This window comes from Ruditapes philippinarum, unplaced genomic scaffold (genome assembly GCF_026571515.1).
Source record: "Ruditapes philippinarum isolate M1 unplaced genomic scaffold, ASM2657151v2 ctg1017_1_1_1_1, whole genome shotgun sequence".
Classification (NCBI taxonomy): Eukaryota; Metazoa; Mollusca; class Bivalvia; order Venerida; family Veneridae; genus Ruditapes; species Ruditapes philippinarum.
In genome coordinates, this window is record NW_026859308.1 from 340,061 (window position 1) to 360,716 (window position 20,656).

At 33.0% G+C, this 20,656-nt stretch overlaps 1 protein-coding gene across 1 annotated transcript; it reads right to left on the reverse strand.

The window, feature by feature from the left end:
* Nucleotides 1-486: 486 nt before the first annotated feature.
* Nucleotides 487-20,565, reverse strand: LOC132756022 (methylglutaconyl-CoA hydratase, mitochondrial-like). The gene is made up of 8 exons (XM_060746979.1): nucleotides 20,389-20,565; nucleotides 15,881-15,951; nucleotides 8,868-8,955; nucleotides 6,388-6,567; nucleotides 5,791-5,847; nucleotides 4,798-4,985; nucleotides 1,540-1,638; nucleotides 487-887 (listed from the first exon to the last, which is right to left on the reverse strand). Exons 1-8 carry the CDS (start codon nucleotides 20,525-20,527, stop codon nucleotides 810-812), a joined length of 900 nt encoding a protein of 299 aa, XP_060602962.1. The 5' UTR covers nucleotides 20,528-20,565; the 3' UTR covers nucleotides 487-809.
* Between the last annotated feature and the right edge of the window lie 91 nt (nucleotides 20,566-20,656).

Below are 20,656 nucleotides of genomic sequence, written 5' to 3' on the forward strand. Positions count from 1 at the left end.
AATAACTTGTGTCAAACAAACATTTAAAATTTTATCAAATACCTGTAATTAATTAAGTTGCTGAAGAGGGCAAAATAAATAAACTCGTAAAATGTTGAATAACAAATAATACTAAATATAACTTTGAATTAATCTTATTAAAATTAATTACTTAACTATGACTATCAATTTAGGTAGCTTGCCTACAGATTTTTGCTTATTTTCTTGAAAATCTTTAAAGTGTTTTAAACAGAAAAAAAATGTTATAAAATTAACAAAAATAGTTATTTAAACTCACATTAAGCATGTAAGATCCACATAAATTACCTAAAATGTGTTTAAATATGCAAAAAATATATCTCACAATGTAAAAATCTACTGATAAAAAATTGAAGAAAAAAAGCTGCATTACATGTATAAATATACATGTATCATGTTATTTATTGTACAGATTGGAAATATTTTAAGGTAGTTTGGGTAGCTATCAGCAGTCAATGGGTTAAAATTTTTAACCCATTGACTGCTGATAGCTACCCAAACTACCCATGCAAACGGTGCAGACCAAGGTCTACCAGCACATCTGTGCACTGTTCACTTTTCAGTAAGTACAGAACATGTCAATGGTTCTGTTCTGAATGTAAAATTAACAAGTCCACATTTAAGATATTGCGTTGTGAAACATTTTATAAACTGTTGCATTTTGCCATTTTCCAAAGTTTTACTCTTACCCATGTCCGGCGGCATGTCACTTTAAACTATCATTCTACAATACAAAATTATTTGTTCTGAAATTTTTCATAGATTTATTTACTAATACTATAATTAGATTATTAGTGCCCTTTGTATACAGGTGGTCTTTTCTCTTTGAATGCCATTAACCCTTCCATTCTATCTTTGGTAGGAATGGTCTGAAAAAAAAGAAGTATAAAACATACATATTTAGTAACTTAAAACATCAGTGTCGTTATTTAAGACATCACTTAAATTAGTTTAAACAGATTTTATTTCTCAGAATATATATACATGTTACAATTTTCACTATACACAAAGCATTTCAAATATTCTTAAAAAACCGGATTAGAATGAAAGACAAAGTGAAATTCTTCTCCTTAAATTAAGTCAAAATCCAGCCAAACTTGACTTAGTTATCACCTCTTTTAATTGGGCACAATATACATGTACTATACTTAATGGACTTAACCTGTCTGAAATTAGAATGGTCCATTATTAATGCAAAGGGGTTTCAATGTTAAAAAGCTGTACATGAACAGTTCTGATTTCAAAGTAGGGCAAATCCATTATACCAATCCAGCTAAGTAACAGTTGGATTTATTGACTTTGGACAGAGTTACAGTAAATACACTGTCTTACAAACACCTCTCTCTGTCAAGTTAAGCCGGCAGGCTGTAAGGAAGGTCTATGGTTTTATTTACAAAGTACTAAGTCTAAACTGAAGAGGAAATGAAATGATCCAATCACATTTTGTTATACTAATATTTACTTGCCATTTAACTTGTAGCAGATAAAATAAATGATGTTTAATCTAACGTATTTTGTTACCTGAGCATAGCATGTTTCTTCAAACTTGAGGGCACTTTCCAAGTCCACTTCATTTCCCTGATTAATTGCTAACTTTGCCATCTTTAGAGCAATTGGACCCTAACAAAAGCAAAACTGTAGAATGTTAATTTTGAACAACTTTAAAGGAGCTCTTCTAAGGTAAAAACAAGAGGGCCATGATGGCCCTGAGGTCGCTCACCTGTATATAGGCCCCCAACCCCAAACCCCCCCCCCCCCAACGTAGCAGAGCCAATCTAACCCAAGGGCTTTTATTTGCACAAACTTGGTAGACACCCATAAGAAGATGTTTCATGCTAAACATCTAAGCTCTAGCTCATTGGGCTTTTTAAAAGAAGATTTTTTTTAAGTTTTTACTATACACATATAGTTAAAAACAATGACACCCCTGGGGCGGGGCCAGTTTAACCCCAGGGCTTTTATTTGAACAAACTTTGTAGACACTTACTAGAACATGTTTCATGCTTAACCCTTTCCCCCATGAGCATATTGTGAAAAATGGCCATTTTCACTGAAAAGCCTCCTGTTACAAGTTCAAACTGCTATGAAACTATGAAAAATGCTTCAATACTAATCAAACTTGGCACAAATGTTGACTGGACCATTGCCTTTGTAACGACATGCTCAGTCTTAAATTTCCTGTTACCATGGCAACGAGGGGACATCTCAAAAATTGCCAAAAATCACTTTTTTGTCTCGATTTTTTCCATCAAAATTTATTTCATAGTGCTGCAACTCCTCAAGGGATTGAGATAGAGTCAAAGGCTTTTCAGCGTTGGTTACACGTTACCTTATGATCGACCTGGGGTCATTTTAAGCCTCTCACAAGTCCAAAATTTTCTTGGCGATGAGGGGGACTCCGCTCCCCTTCAAACCCCCCCAAACAAAAGGGGGCACATCCCCCTTCTGGCAACCCCCTGATGTAATATTTGGATGGGGGACGGCGCCGAAAAAATGGTCACTTTTTTTAACAACATTTCTCAAACAAAAGACAGTGTTTGGGGCCTAATAGGGCATTTTTTCAATGTTTGAGGCCTCAAAAAAAGGGGGGGGGGGGCAAAAAGCCGTCAAAACACGCTTATATAAGGGAAAAGGTTAATATCTAAACTCTAGCTATTTGGGTTTTTTCAAAGAAGATTTAAAGTTTTTGCTAAACACATATAAAGAAAATCAATGACCCCCGGGGCGGGGCCAATTTTGACCCCTGGGCTTGTATTTGAACAAACTTGGTAGACACCTATTAGAATATGTTTGATACTCAATATCTTAGCCATAGCTCTTTGAGTTCTTTAAAAGAAATTTTTTTAAGTTTTTACTATATGCATATAGGGAAAATCAATGACCCCCCGGGGCGGGGCCAATTTTCACCCCAGGGCTTTTATTTGCACAAACTTGGTAGACACCCATTAGAACATGTTTCATGCTAAATATCTTAGCTCTAGCTCTTTGGGTTCTTTAAAAGAAGATTTTTTAAGTTTTTACTATATGCATATAGGGAAAATCAATGACCCCCCGGGGCGGGGCCAATTTTGACCCCAGGGCTTTTATTTGAACAAACTTGGTAGACACACACTAGAAGATGTTTCATGCCAAATATCTAAGCTCTAGCTTATTGAGTTCTTTAAAAGAAGATTTTTAAGTTTTTACTATATGCATATAGGGAAAATCAATGACCCCCCGGGGCGGGGCCAATTTTGACCCCAGGGCTTTTATTTGCACAAACTTGGTAGACACCCATTAGAACATGTTTCATGCTAAATATCTTAGCTCTAGCTCTTTGGGTTCTTAAAAGAAGATTTTTTAAGTTTTTACTATATGCATATAGGGAAAATCAATGACCCCCCGGGGCGGGGCCAATTTTGACCCCAGGGCTTTTATTTGAACAAACTTCGTAGACACTCACTAGAAGATGTTTCATGCCAAATATCTAAGCTCTAGCTCTTTGAGTTCTTTAAAAGAAGATTTTTTAAGTTTTTACTATATGCATATAGGGAAAATCAATGACCCCCGGTGCGGGGCCAATTTTTACCCCAGGGCTTTTATTTGAACAAACTTGGTAGACACCCATTAGAACCTGTTTCATGCTAAATATCTTAGCTCTAGCTCTTTGGGTTCTTAAAAGAAGATTTTTTAAGTTTTTACTATATGCATATAGGGAAAATCAATGACCCCCCGGGGCGGGGCCAATTTTGACCCCAGGGCTTTTATTTGAACAAACTTCGTAGACACTCACTAGAAGATGTTTCATGCCAAATATCTAAGCTCTAGCTCTTTGAGTTCTTTAAAAGAAGATTTTTTAAGTTTTTACTATATGCATATAGGGAAAATCAATGACCCCCGGTGCGGGGCCAATTTTTACCCCAGGGCTTTTATTTGAACAAACTTGGTAGACACCCATTAGAACATGTTTCATGCTAAATATCTTAGCTCTAGCTCTTTGGGTTCTTAAAAGAAGATTTTTTAAGTTTTTACTATATGCATATAGGGAAAATCAATGACCCCCCGGGGCGGGGCCAATTTTGACCCCAGGGCTTTTATTTGAACAAACTTCGTAGACACTCACTAGAAGATGTTTCATGCCAAATATCTAAGCTCTAGCTCTTATGGTTTTTTTAAAAGAAGATATTTAAAGTTTTTTCTTTCGGTTGCCATGGCAACCAGAGTTTTGCATGGAATTAAATTCTTTGAACAATTTTTAAAGGTGACCACCAAAGGAACATTCCTGTGAAGTTTGGATGAAATTGGCTTAGTGGTTTATGAGGAGATGTCATTTAAAGTAAAAGTTTACGGACGGATGACAGACGGACAGACGCCGGACGAAAAGCGATCACAAAAGCTCACCCTGTCACTTTGTGACAGGTGAGCTAAAAACCCATAAATTTTGAAATTGTTTCATAGATCAATTGAATCACTTAAAGTTGAAAAATCTGCAATGGATGGTAAAAAAATATAATTGTAATTAAAATGAAAATAAATAGGTAGTGAAAATCGTCACAATAATGCTGTTATGATCAGATGACGCCATTACAGCTGTACTGATGGTAGAAGACCTCAGGTACCCCTTCATGCATTATTTCAGGCACAAGTTAGCACCTGAGTAGAACTACTGACCTTCCATTAAATAGCATGGTCTATGACAAGGATTAAAGAGAAAGCAACACATTGTATACATAAACATATAATCTGTCTGAAAATCTTTCTAACACAATAAAATTCCTTTACAAAATTTACAAATCATACCTGAGGAGCAATTTCCTTCGCAAGTTCAACTGATCGTTGGAACGCAGCATCGTTGCTGTCATTCTGCGGCACTGCATGGTTGACTAGACCTATCTCCTTGGCTTGTATACCATCTATTATACGACCAGTAAATATAAGTTCCTTTGCAAGAGAAGGGCCAACAACTCTTGTTAGTCTCTGTGTGCCACCTGCATTGAAAGGCACATTATACTTAAATTTTGGAAAAACATTATCTTAAGTACCCTGTATCAAGTATCCAGTTATGTTTTCTTAATAAGTGTAACATGAATATATGGAGTGACTATAGGTTACCAGATCATACTTCTACTTGAAGTCAACTGACCTTTCCCCCCCCCATAAATCAGCGGCCAAAGACCATTGAAATGGCATTATTATCTATCCAAAAAGAACACCAGTTTTCCTATATGTATGTTATCATTCAAAAACGTTTTTATATCCAATCCCTGCTGTAAAACAAAAGTGAGTAACCTATGCCCCCTGTATATAGAAAGGCCAGTCTGCACATCTGTGTAGTCTGACAAGGCTCTATACTGTTGGCTAACCAACTTCAAATTTTCATCTTAATATCCAAAAAATTGATAACAACCTTTTCCAAAAGTCCATTTAAGAACTTCAGCGCGTTTTGGATTAACATAGGTCCAACAAATAAAGTAACAAGTTTTTGTTTTATTTTTCGTTGGTTTATAAGTCAATGCGACTGACTGTCTAGCTTTATTGGTGGCGGAAGACCTTAAAAATCAGTGACCATGACCATTCAGCCATGAAGAATACAACAAAAGTTTGCAGTTAGAACATTGTAATGACACAGGGATGACCAATGATCAATGTTTATTCTAACACCATATCCTCCTAAATTTGCTTAATGGACTTGCCCTGCATTGAATTCAAGCCATTCCATTGTTCAAAGTAGATTTCAAGGCTTAAATACTGTAATTTTACTTATTACTGAAAATGCTAAATAAGAAAACTTACCGCCTCCAGGAATAATTGCTAACTTTGTTTCTACAAGTCCCATCTTAGTTGTTTCAGCTAGTCAAAAGAGAAAGATCAGAACTCTATTACATAAAATGGGTACTTGTTCCATGCATATTAAGCATATAATATCAAATACTAAATTTGCATTGCAATTCAATTCAACTATTAATTTGATAATTAGGGTCATTCACCCTGTGTTTCCATGTTTCCTGTAATTTAGTAAAGGCAACACATAAGAATATAATGACTTTAAAAACAAATTAAATGACATAAGACTTACCACAAGAAAATTTCAAATCTAATAGGCAAGCACTTCATCATCATCCTCATCATCACCATCATTCATTTACATATTAACAACATTGTTGTCATCATCATCACAACCATCATGATGATTATCACCACTATCATCAACATCATCACCACCACCACCACCACCACCACCACCATCATCATCATCATCATCATCATCATGCCATTATCACCAATGACATACATGTAAATAACCATTTCGACAAATATGTAAGTAATTAAATTTCCATGAAGTACAATATTTCACTTAAAGCAATACTGGACCATAATCACACAAATTACCTGCAATCCTTATATCACAAGCAAGGGCCATCTCTAATCCTCCACCAACTGCTGTACCATCTAGAGCAACAATTGTAGGAATAGGAAGATTTGCTATATCAGAGAGTGAGCCTCGTAAACTTGCAACAAAGGGTCCAACTTCTTGTGGTTTCATGGTTGCTCTTTCTTTTAAATCTGCGCCTAAAGTCAGAATAATCTCTTTCTTAAGAACTGATCATTAAAATGCATATATATAGCTTAAAATAGTGCCTTAAATGTCAATTTAATATCTTTCTGGAGAACTGACCATTAAAATGTATATAGTATAATAGATAGCATAAAATAGTGTCTAAAGTCAATGAAATATCTTTCTGAAAAATTGAACATTTAAATGCATATTATGATAGCAGTGCTTCAAAGTAAAGAAAGTGAATGGTAGTGGAGCATTTGACCGATGCACAGGAGTGTAATAGATAGCATAAAATACATTCTACAGTTTTATATAGAATAAATAAAAATGAAATGAATTTAAATTTATATGAAAAATGACACATATAATAACTTTGTCATAATACATACTATGCACAAGAGATTTGAAGGCACAAAATTCAAACGTTGTCTATTGCAACATTTTTAACAGTCTTCGAAGAAGTTATATCATATTCCAAAACTTGAAGTAGATTAGTCCTCTCAATTTTAGACAAGAATTTGTTTATGATAAAGTTATTTATTTCATTGATTCTGCTAATGAATATCATTTCAACCAAAATAATGCAATACATAAATTCTTTAAAAAAAACAACCGTAAAAGAATTCAATACATGGAAAATAGTCCTATAGCAAGTATCAATCTAACCAGAAGGTTAAATGACATTTTTTATTCAGCAATAGACATTTGGCAATCAAAAAACTAACTTTAAGCACTTCCTGCTGACCTGTCAGAGTTCAAACTTAAAGCTTAAAATTTAGCCATTTCACTTTATATGAGGGGTGTCCCAGAATTATGTGGACTTTTGCTATAACGTTTTTATTTTTTAATGCATTTTTTAGCAAATTTGTACACAATACCTTTAACATATCCTCAATGAATATGTCCATTATTTTTAAATTTCTAACATTGCTTCTCTATATTTTACGACGCTATAGTAACGCAGTATGCGCTGGGCGGGGCAGTCCAATATTTTGTATTAATAAATTGTCTTTACTTTCGTATATCTTGCGTATTTATACGTAAAAAATGGCGCGACGTTGTCAGCATATGCAGTGACGTCATATGAACGTTCGTTTGAAATTTTGACGTCATAGCTGTTTCCGTTATTGTTTACCAGCGGACAACTGACAACCGTTGCTCTTGGATATTTAACAAAAAATGACGTCCACGGATTACGCAGAACATCGGACTTTCATCAAGTTTTGTGTTAATCTTGGGAAGACGCCAACACAGACGCAGGAAATGTTGGAGACTGCAAAAGTGAGACCTCCTGTTTGTCGATCACTCGTTATCAAGTGGCATAAGCGTTTTCGTGAGGGCCGAGAGAACATTGAAGACGACAAGGGTCTTGGGAGAAAGTCAACGTTGACTACGGCGTCAATTGAGGAAGTCAAGGACGTCATAGATCGGGACAGGCGTTACACCAAGGTCAATGCTGAGTACTATTCGAGGGTAGGCAATAATTTTGTGTTTAAAAAAAAATGATTTTCAAAAATTAAGCTTATCACAGTTAATTATTTTAAACCCAATTTATCCGCTTCAGCTTTTAAGAAAGTGAACTCAAACTGCTATAGTAAGCAGTGCGCATGATAGGTTATTTCCCTTGTTAACGAACATTGTCTTTGCGTACAAAATAAACTCCACAATAATAATAATAATAATAATAATAAAAAGAATAATAATAATAATAATAATAGAAATAATAATGACAAATAATAATAATAATAATAATCATAATAATAATATTAATAATAATATTATAATAATAATAATACGGCGTCAGCATTATCACCGTCGTCTTTAACATTATTATCGTAACAAAAGTTAATAGTATGCTTTATTATTATTATACAGGGCGGTGTACGACCAGTGGATATATCGACACCATAGGTGTTTTGAGTTAGGCGGCGACTATGTTGAGAAAAACTGACATTCAACGCCACACATTTATTAACAACTAGCGACGCCACCGGAATGACGTAGTAACGTCGGAATGGACTGCCCTGCACCCGCTACCCCTTGTCTCATTACTCTGCCCACAGACAATGATCCAGTTGCCAAGCAACTTTGAAATTTTTTGTACTAATGCAATAAAGTTGCATTTTGTTCATGTTAATTTTGTTTGTTTTTATTTTCAGTAGTTCATGAGTTACAGCAAAAGTCCACGTAATTCTGGGACACCCCTCGTCTATTATGTTAAAGCATAATTATGGAATTAATTCCAATATGAAATAAATAATATTGACCACTTTATAAGAATTACAATTATATCAAAGAACTCTAGGGTTACCTGCACAGAAAGCTCCTGGTACCAAACTTCTTATAATAAGTGCCCTTAAATTGTTGTCAAATCTAACAGTATGTAGGGCATCTCTTAACTGTAATAAATAACATTTTATTGCATGATCAAGGCAAACAAAGATCTTTTACCTTGACCCAATTGGCTTCAAATATTCATAAATGCTTCACTGTTTCCTTAGGCATAGATACAGCTGCATTGATAAACAAATTACCAAAGTTTACGAGCCCCTTTGATAGACAATACAGTAGAGTCGAGGGCTTATTGCAAAACTGTTGTCAGTCTGTCTTTATTTCATACCTGTGATCAACCCTAGTAGTAGTCTGTAACCTCTGCTGTAGAGCAATGACCTCTTTTAAATACTCAGAGAATAGTTTTTCGTTTTTCGTGAAATATGGAATATATTTTCACGAAACATGATAAAATGACACATATTTTCACGAGCCGGGACAGCGAGTGAAAATATGTGGCTTTTTATCATGTTTCGTGAAAATCTATACCATATTTCATGAAAAAGGAAAAAATAACCTCTTTATTTAATTTCATTATCAAAGAAAAATGGTTACAAACCCCATTGCTTGCTACGCAACTGCAATTGTACAGCGCACAGTAATATATTATTGCGTCTTGTTTTGCATGCGATATTTGGCACTACATTGTGACGTCACGTAAACAACTCTTTAAACGTCTGTAGAGTGTTAATAATTGAATTAAAGATATTGGTGTTTGAATTTATTTTCTTAGTTAGACCATTTTCTATCATTCTAGATGGTTTTCAAAGCAAAATTCAACAAAAAGTTGTTTTGTATTTATAAGATGTTTCAAACAAAATGGCGAAAATAAATATGAGTTTTGACTCCGCCCACTTTCATATTTATATTTGATATTTATTCTAAAAAATATGAAATACATTTGACTGATATAGCACCATATTTCATGGGTAAAATCAAATACAGCAGAAATATAACTTCTCCCTAAGTAAAACTTTCAACTTTATTTTACCTCTCTAGAGCAAACACCTTTATGCAACAACCAAAATATTTGTTTCCTAAAAGATGCTGCATTGCAGAGGTTATACTGTTTGAAATAATAACAATATATATGAAAATGAACATTGACCTCTGAATCTTTTAAATGGACTTGTCCAGCTAGGGAATTTGGAATAGTCCATTTAAAGGTAAAAGGCCCATTAAGCCCAAAAATGATATATGATGTAATTTTTATTCCTCAAAAGTCTTTTATTTTTAGTGTCTCACTACAGTTACCAAAAAGTTACTCATCAGGCATACAGCTGAACTATATTTTGCTTCTTTTACCTTTTTGCAATTAGTACAGTATCTTTTGTATGGAAGTCAAAAAATCTACATAACATAAATCAAATGAAAAGATGAAAAAAAAAATGAACACCATAAAATATTTTTCATGAAAAAGATAAAGACATGTGTTCACATTGTAAGCTAAAACATAAACAGTTTGATACTTCAATCCTTCTTAAAATCTAAACTATACTGGGGTCCTACATATTTACCGGACAATCAGTTTACCGGACAAAAGCTATTACTGCTGAATAGTGCTTTATTTTTGCTTTGATTCAAAAATCATACATTCTGAATTGTACACACACTTTCTATTTCAAAATAAATAACAACAAAACCACGCTCAGGTAAATATTGTTGATTCAGTTCTTTATCTACTAACATGCCCTTTTGTTTACTAGTTATTTCATGACCTGGTCATGCGGGGGAATTATCTGTTCTGTGCAGGACTGAATATGGAGACCCTTAATGTTTTTTTTTGTTGTTTTTTTATAGGTTTTACTTTTAATTCTTTTCAACGTTATCTCGAGAGACAATCGTAACATATTTTAATGACAAAGGTAATTTTAAATTAAGTCTAAACAGTATCTTGTCTTTGTCTTTTACAAAGAAGTGCAAATTAAAAAAAAACATATATGGAAACGGGTTACGCCCATGGGAAGAAACTCTACATGAAATGTAAATAAAATTGATTTTATGGCTTTGTAACATGCTACATGATGACCAAAAGGAAACTATATGACAAAAAAACAGAGGAACAATTCCATTTAAATATTAAAATGTTTCATACGTTTAAGGATCATGAAGGATCAATACGTTAATTGGGTTAATTTCAATAACATCCTATATATATTCTATATATTGGCCTCTTCATATCAGGAATGGCTGCTGTGTTTATTTCTAGTGACATACTGTGTTTTTCAAATATCTTATATAACATTGCCATTCCTTGCTGGTTATTTAAAGATTAATTTCAATTCACGACTTCAAATAATTTTGAAACAAAATGTCCGGTAAATTGAGTTGTTTACACGATTTTTTTCCTCTTACAATGCCTTTCTTTAAAGACACATTTCTACGGTCAAATGTTTAATTTCATGTTTGATAAAGGAATGTTTACGTGCATTAAGAACCCAAAATTATTTAGGTAAAAATTCCATTTTTTTTTATTATTTTAAATAAAAGTTACAGATAAACTAGAACTCCGCGAGTTGGATGTGTCGCCTTGTAAACAATGTAGTTTAGGAGAAATGGCCAGGACAAAAATGAAATTTGAAAATCAACAAAGGGCAATAACTCAAAAAATAAGAAATGCAGAGCAGCAGTTTCTGTGCACGGCACTTCTTATCAATAAGATCTATCATCCTATTAAGTTTCATATCTAAAGCTTTTATAATTATTGAGAAATGGCCTGGACAAAAATAAAGTATGAAAATAAACAAAGGACAATAACTCAAAAAATAAGAAATGCAGAGTACCAGTTCTTGGGCACTGCACTTCTTCTTAATGACATCTATCATCCTATGAAGTTTCAAGTCCATAGCTTTTTTACTTTAGGAGAAATGGCCCTGACAAAAATAAAGTATGAAAATAAACAAAGGGCAATAACTCAAAAAATAAGAAATGCAGAGTACCAGTTCTTGTGCACTGCACTTCTTCTTAATGAGATCTATCATCCTATGAAGTTTCAAGTCCATAGCTTTTATACTTTAGGAGAAATGGCCCGGACAAAAATAAAGTATGAAAATTAACAAAGGGCAATAACTCAAAAAATAAGAAATGCAGAGTACCAGTTCTTGTGCACTGCACTTCTTCTTAATGAGAACTATCATCCTATGAAGTTTCAAGTCCATAGCTTTTATACTTTAGGAGTAATGGCCCGGACAAAAATAAAGTATGAAATTTAACAAAGGGCAATAACTCAAAAAATAGGAAGTGCAGAGTACCGGTTCTTATGCACTGCACTTCCGGTCATTATAAGAAGCATGCATACCAAGTTTGAAGTCAATCCAACTTATAATGACTGACTTATGCTCTGGACAAGCTTAAGGGGACGCCGACAACGACGCCGCCGACAAAAGTAATCCCTATATGTCGCCTTTTTCAAGGTGACACAAAAACTTCATATTTTGTCCGGTAATATGTAGGACCCCAGTAGCATCTGAAAAAGTGCAAGCAAATTTCTTTTTCAATGTTAAAAGCTCAATTTCTTATTGGTCCATTTTAATAAATTACATTCAAGTATTCTGACTTCGAACTAATGCAAAACTGACTTAGAAATAATGCAAAATATTTAAATAAGGTTTATTAGAGTATCTTTTTTTAATATACTTCTTGCTTTAAAGGCCCTTTATGTCTCAGAAATGCTTTTATCTTTACTTCTTCTTAAAAGCCTTATAATTTTGGTGTACTTAAGTAGCATCCAAAAAGTTACTCATTCAGTTGGCCAATTACCTGAACCATTTTTTCATCTGTTACTTCTTGGTAATAATTGAGTATTTTGTGTGAAAGTAAAAATATTGCTTTCTTTACATTTTGCTACTTAATTTCTGACAAATCATTTCACATTTATCACTACTTTTTTCAGGTAACAAGGATCTAAGGATCTAACATTTCTCTAAAACCATTATTCAATTAAACATTATAAACATTATAAAAGTCATGTTTCTAAAGAAGTAAATATTTATTTGTTTCTAAAGGCATATATATCAATTAATTGTGCCTTTAATATATAGTAACAGTATTAAAACATTTTTTGCTCCATAGGAAGCACTTCAGTAAAATGCATGATTTACAAGATATAATTGAAGCTGGTAAAGAATGTTAAGTAGCATTTTGTTCTAAAAATAGTCACAGATGTCATGTATACATCTTATACTAATTCTATATTTAACTCCATGAAATGGTATTGGAAAAACCACGACTGAGCTATATTTATGTAAGACATAATTCTCCACGTTGAATGTATTTTGGAGTCAATCCAAAAGCTTAAAATAAGAAATAAACCAGTTGATTCCTGGAATTCATAATGATGATCTTAAAATAAATCACTGCAAAAAATTATATTAAACAGACGATGTGAGCACCTTCAGATAACATTGGAATTCCTTACATAAACATCAAATAAAAACTATTTGCCCACATAACTTTTAAACAAACTCTGTAAGTCAACTTTATTGCTATTTTCATCTATTTCTTATCTATTTTTATTAATCCTTATACAACCCTAATTTTGTTACATTGGACTTGCCTTGCTTTGTGCTGGGAACTGTCCATTTTATATTCAAGGGGGTTTCAATGTAAAAAAGCTACATAGATCACAATTCCTGTCAGTATTTTCTGCTAATCATAATAAAAATTGTGTTTAACATTGTAATATTGAAATTAGTAACCACCCTTAACCTTACATTGACTTGTCCACCTTCCATTTTTGGAACTGTCCATTATCAATTTTTGGGATATTGAAAACTGCTACTGCATGATGCAACACTTACAAATATATATTATAAATATAAAATATGGGTTCCCAGAATATCATAAAAAGTCCCTTCTCTTTCCAAATGTGAAACTTACTGTAAATGATCTTCACATGTTTAACCTTGAATGACATAGTGTGGTTACAAGGAAGCTGCATAATATTACGCTCCCAGATAGTGTTTTAAAGAAGGACTTAAAAAGACATTTCCTGTGTTTTTTGAGAATTGGGTTAAGTTGTTTATATTTATACAATTCAAAAGCAATAAAAATGGAATCAGGAAGCATTGTTGAATCTCAATACTTGGCTGAAGAAGATATACGTGCAATTGAAACAGTAGCACCCCATTACATGGATGTGAAAATGGATCTGTTGAGTGCAATACAAACTTTACATGGAACTAATCTGATAACAAAATTACAATACCAGTCCCTTGTACAGAAATTTTCTACTGAAATTGACTCAGATTTTGCTACATTCATATCAGATGTGTTGGAAATTATGTCCTTCAGAGACTTTGTACGATTTCTGTACACAATAAATTGTGCGAGCTTTGCAGACGAACTGCAAGTCGAGAGATACCACCGTCAAATATACTGGGTTGAGGGGCGCCATGTTCCGGGTGGGTCGAATATTGTTAAATATTACTCCATGATGAAAAGACTAAGCGATGACAACATGTTACATGACAGAAAAAATGGATTTCGCACATTTGCAGACAATTTAGAGCAGGAACTGCTGTTTGAGAAAAACAGGGCTAAAAAACAACTGACAGCTGACAGATATGCAACACTCATGCAACTTCGTTCCACATTTTATGCCAACAATAAAACCAAAGAAGAAATAATTGTCAAAATGAAGACCACCATACCTTCAGATCTAGACACAACCTATTCAGATATGCTTTACCATAGTAATTTTGGTGTGGCTTGCGTTAAAAGTGGAAATGCAGATGAAGCACATCATCACATTCGGCAGATCAAGGCATTGTGTTTTACATGCAAAACTTCTTACATTAGGGCATTTAATTATTACTATTTACACTACATATACAGATGTCTATACTCAAAAAACCCCAGTAAAGAAAATCTAGTAAATGCGTTGGAGCACTGTCACCTTGGGCTCGATGTTTTAACCGAATTGAACCAGTCTGATACAAAACTTATTCAGCGAGTATTTCTGCTCAACCTTACACAAACTTTACTTGGAATTAGAGACGATTTCAGCGTAGATCATTCTATCGAAATTGATGATGGCCATTTGAATGTAGCCAAACAGCGTCTCAACAAATTGGCCGAAAACTTTGAAAAAATTGAAAGTCGTCGGGAAATGATTTACTCCCTCTGTAAGGCGAGAACCCTTCAAGATGAAGATTTGTTCCTGGCCACATCATATTTGGACAGAGCACTGGTTCTTGGTAAGGAAGGGGCATACCTGGAGACAAATATCTTAAACATTTCTGCGTATCAGAATTGGCTCATCCTGCGTGAAATGCCGCAGGATTTCTGAAACCCCACCTGTTTAGATTTTTACATTTGGATAGGCCAAAAAAAAATCACCAAATATTTTCATCAAAAACATTGGCAGCTATAAACATTAGGAAAACAACTCAAAACATCAAAAACTTAAAAAGAATTAAGACTTTTTTTCGAGAGTTTGATATATTATATAAACATTTAAATTTGTTTAAGAAACAATTTATTGTCAGATCTTTGCTGGAATTTTCCATGTGCTGTTTTAACATCTATGCACGCTAGCTAGAATTTTTTCTAAAAAGTACAGCGTATAATTACTGGTATGTGGAATCTTATTAAGTCCATGTATTTTACTTTTTTTTAAGGTTTTGTTAAATGCTTTCAACATATACTGACTTATATCAATATATTTCTCACAAACTTTAAAGCAAAAAAAAAATTAAAAAATTTATCTTACAGCAGCATGACATTTTTTCAAGCATACTGACCACTAGGGCATTAGACAGATTTTTACGGGTTTCTCAAAAATGAAAAATTTAAAATACTATATATAATTATATATATATACATCATAACATGTATACTGTCTCAAATATCTCAATAAACATTATATAGCTTTATACTTCAATGTTAAGAAAATTGATATGATTATGAAACAGATATTTTAAAAAAATCATGTTATATGACAGAATAATTGTGTTTTTCAATGAGTACAAAGTGGGAATATTTTATAAATACCTTTGTCATTAAACTTTTACTGATAGCATTCCTAGCTGCAGGTCTGTTCAAGTTAAATACAGCAATGGCCCCTGTAACAGATATATTTGGGAACTAGTAAATTTGTACATGATAATACTCATTGAAATGCAAACAAAATGTCACACAATAAATGTTTTTTAAAAAAAAACATAAAACAATATAAATTTGCATCTTTTCGGAATTTACCAGTATATTTTTTTTTTTTTTTTTACTTTCTTTATCAATTTAGGATTTTTTGTTAATAGGACTGAACTGTTATAAGATGGTGTCTTAAATCAAAAGATAAAATTTTTGTAAAACAATACGGGTTAAATTTCATAGGAGAGTGTACATGTAATCTATTGACAAAATCAATAATAATGCATTTTGTTATTAAGTTATAGAAGGGGGAGCGGTGGCCTAGTGGTTAAGGTGTCTGCCTCTCAACCCAGAGATCATGGGTTCGAGCCCTACACGGGTCACGACCATGTTTCTTCATATGACACCAGTACTGGTTGGTTCCAGGAAGTGGACTCGAAAGTGATTAATATAAGTTGCAAGAACTTGTTTCGCAATCGAGCTAAAATAAATATGTTTAAACCAAGTTATAGAACTTTTATTTTAAAGGGCACTATCTTGACATAACTTTTCTACACTAAATATTTTCAATAGACTTGTAAATCAAAACCATTCATCATTTTTAGACATGAATGTGCCACTTAATCTTGGTCTGCACTGGTCGTATAGGTGAAACAGTTGCCTCTGTGAAGCTAAAAGTTAATCTAAATGTGCATACTCATAGATTCAAGTCATTTTTTCATTATTTCAGTATCTAGAAAAGTTGTTCATTGCATTGTTTTTATAGAATACATTATTAATTTGTTTCAGAACAAAAAAGCTCTCCTCTGAGAGGATGTTACCTTTGTATATGTTACAATTTGTACATACATGTAATATGTTAGTGTTTATTGAGTGAAATTTTAACATTTAAGAACCTAGAGGAGCTTTTAGTGAGCAACTGTGGGTTTTTCATTGTCAAATAAACAATATGCTTTTTGTATTATTTTTAAATCATAGTGAAATTGCATGTACTAGTCTTTTTTATTTTACTAGTAACATGCTGGCATTTTTACTGTTTTGTTTACTTTTGGACATTGTTTATTATATGTTTATATACATTTATGTCTATGATTTGTTTCTCTAGAAAACAAGTCCAGTAAATAAATAAGGACTCTTATATGTTGTTTATTGTATTTTCACTTGTTTATATAATTACTTGATTATGAAATATCTTCGTATGCTTTAAAAGTTTAAAACCAGAAAAAACAAGGATAAGAAAATTTCGCAGTCGGACCAGGACTCACATTTTTTGCAACATAATCATCCAGCTCTGCAACAACAAACTTTTTGCAACTTTATCATGGGCCAGCTTTAAAAAAAAATCCTCTGGAAGGAAATGTGTCCTAATCAAGCAATATCGTTATGTAGTAAAATCAAAATGGTCAGCTGTACTTTTACAATGACAGATTTAATTTATATCTTGTTGACTTTAATCAGTTGTAAGACAGACTTTGGGTTACTGTTATCAGTGTTCAATGTTGACCTCACCTGTATCAAATTTGATGTTACATGTTCACAGCAGTTTTTTATGAATATAAAAAGAACTTTCTAATTTATCTACAAGCTTGTTTTAATGTGTTTCATTTAGCACACTTAACAACAAATTCTGCTTGATAACCAATTATTAATCAAGTTATATTTAATTTGCAAAAATATAGAGCTGAATAGAGGCATTTTTGAACTTGTTTTCTTAATTCTTACATGAATGCCAAAAAAATGCTCTTATTATTGCATTTTGAGACTGGGTCAAGGGCCCATGCAAAAGGGGGAGGGGGGGATTTTGCATGATTTTCAAATATTTTTCACTCAAGGGGGAATTTCAACAGTAGAAAATTAAAATTAATTCAGCAAAGACAACTTTAACAAGATTTAGTTAACAAATTTATCAACAATAAGCTGCTGTCATGAAATATTTCAGTTATTTCCAATGAAATTGAATACATCTTTGATACTTGGTATAAAAATTTAACTTTCTGTTTAACTCTTTTACAAGGGGACAAGGTTTTAGTACTATTAAATAGATCTAATTTGATATTGCAAGCATGACTTAATGTATCTATAATTATTGACACCCTGTAGATTTATTTTTATAACTAAAAAATTAATCAATATTGTCCCATGGTAATACAAAGTAGGAATACGTGCTAATTGTCAGATTGACCTAAATGTTAAATAAATGTCATAAGTAAAGATGCAATAATTAATGTAAGTAAAATAAATCAATGTAAGTAAGTCATTTTTATTACAATTTATTGCAGTACCCAGGGTATGGGGATCATGTATCAAATCCTATATATTTAGACAAGCATGTATTTTCCTGTTTTGACATGCTCTTTAACAAGATCATGTGTCACAGGAATGACAATAATAATAATAATAATAAGTATCTGGTCAACCTTGTAAATGATATCTTGTTAAAGACAGCCATTTGTCCAACTAATTAGACATCAAGATATTTTCTGAATAGGTGGTGTCTTTTTCCAACGGTTTGACAGTAGGAATAAAACAATCAAATGGGTCAAACCGTTCACAGCCATGAGCATTTTTCTTTAATTTACTATATTCCTGAAATATACAGAGGGGTCTAATCCTAGTCAAAATAATATTGACGTGCCAAAGCTAGATTCTGAGATTTTTTTGTTCTGGGTCAGAATCTCACTTCTATGTAGAGGCGAGATATTGCCCAGACACAAAATAGCATAATATCTTGTCGCACAGTACAATTAGTTGGACTAGGTCTAATCCTGAGATTGTCATTCACATATCACTGAATTACATGTATCAAAGTCTTTGATAGCGAGCTCGCAAAGCGAGCTTTATGGTAACGCGAGTACCTGCTAAGTGATGGTTTTGAAAACTTTGGTCATAAGTACTGAATTGACACATCACAACTTTTCGAATTTAAAAATAACGATAAAATCTGAGGAATTGTGACTGAAAACGGATGTGTAGACTGGTCACCCGCGCACTTCTATGGGAACCATAATTGGACAGGGAACCAGAATAAACGGAAGCAGTGTATAAAACAGGGCTCAAGCTAGGTTCAAAATTTAGGGAAAAGTCAAGTCACTTCTCCCTCCAGCTGCTTTAGGGAGAAGTGGGGAGACTTTAGGGAGAAGTGAGGAGATTCATTTATCGATGTTTGTTGTATGTTATCGCAATTATGTTGACTCACTGTACATATCTTATTAAATGAATTGGATTTGTGTTACAACAGAATATTCAATTTTAATTTAAAAGTAGTTTGAAACAAGTAATAAGAATGAGTATCATGTAATGCAACCATTGCATTAAATGAAGATAAAAAAGCCATAGTTGATTCCTATCATGGATCATATCATGGGTGGATTAACAGTTATTCCCTTCTGATTTACTATTAAAAAGCTTGCGCCGGACATTATATTCATATTCACTTATGTTGTAAAAAAAATGAAAGTAGATAACGAAAGAAACGATCTTTAATTTAACTTCATTTGTAATAAATACAGTGTAATACGCCGTCAATTTTATCAAATTTAACTTGTCGACAAAAAAGGTTATCATAACTTTCATTTAAAATTACCGTTACAGTTATATGTTGAGCGGTCCTCTTAATTCTGACAATCATTCGATAGTGAAAATTTAATTGATGTTTGATCCGTCCATCATAAATAATTGTTACGGGTAGTTGTATGTTAGCGATTTAATGATTGGTTTAATAATGTCGCCTCGATTAAAACGTGAATTACGATTGGTTTCTCGCACGTATCAGTAATCTCGCCGTGGGCGGAGTCTAATTGTTCCTCGAGTGTCTGTTAATTAGACTTTTATGACATGTTGGTAAACAAACGGATTAATGACATTTCGCGTTGATTGAGATGCATGACAGTCCCTTTTTCCGGCAGCGAGGGTAAACAAAGCAAACACACACAACATGTTATTCACAGTTATTGTTATTGTTGGTAATTTTCAATAATGGATCAATAAAATCGTTTTCATGTAGGATGTCGCGAAGTCAGACGGAATTCGGCGACTATTTCGCCCGAATCGCCCACTAGCTCGAGCCCTGTAAAATACCGAATGACAATTTTAAAACGGAAAATGTAAAATAAAAATGAAAGAGTATTTTATACTATTTCACGGTAAATGTAAACCGAACTCGCTTTGAATAACGTATGTCCCATCTTTGAGGCTTTGCCTTTTTCATGTTATGAGAACTGACATGAATTGAAGATTCTTGTATAATTATCATGTATATTGATTCAGTATTTATCCATACACTATTATACAAATGAGTTGCAACAACACAATTAAGCACAACACTGCAAACAAGTTACAGTGCATGTATATAATGTCCTATCCGAAATATGGTATACTTAACAGGTAACTAAAGTAGTTTGATGTCATACCGTCTTCCAAATATTGCACACTAAATTCCTCTGATGTGTCTGATGTTTTAGTACAAAATCCGACCCTGGTTAATCGCTGACATTGTTCCTGGGACTTAAAAACATTCCTAACAACTAAACCCAAAAATTTTGTTGACATTTTGATCTTGTTTGTTATTTTACGACAACACTTTCTTTTTTAAAAACAAAAACAGATGGAGCAATAGTTATAAAAATATCATTTTAACTCAATTTGTTTCTGTATAATGTAAGTTTAAATCGTGTTGTT

Bases quoted from the DNA above. Each gene is read 5' to 3' on its own strand.
- LOC132756022 (XM_060746979.1), bottom strand. From the start codon at position 20,527: ATGTCAACAAAATTTTTGGGTTTAGTTGTTAGGAATGTTTTTAAGTCC. The intron at 1,639-4,797 runs GTATGATTTGTA...TGCTTTTGTTAG, and splicing joins CGAAGGAAATTGCTCCTCAG to GGTCCAATTGCTCTAAAGAT. The intron at 888-1,539 runs GTAACAAAATAC...CTTTTTTTTCAG, and splicing joins AAGAAACATGCTATGCTCAG to ACCATTCCTACCAAAGATAG.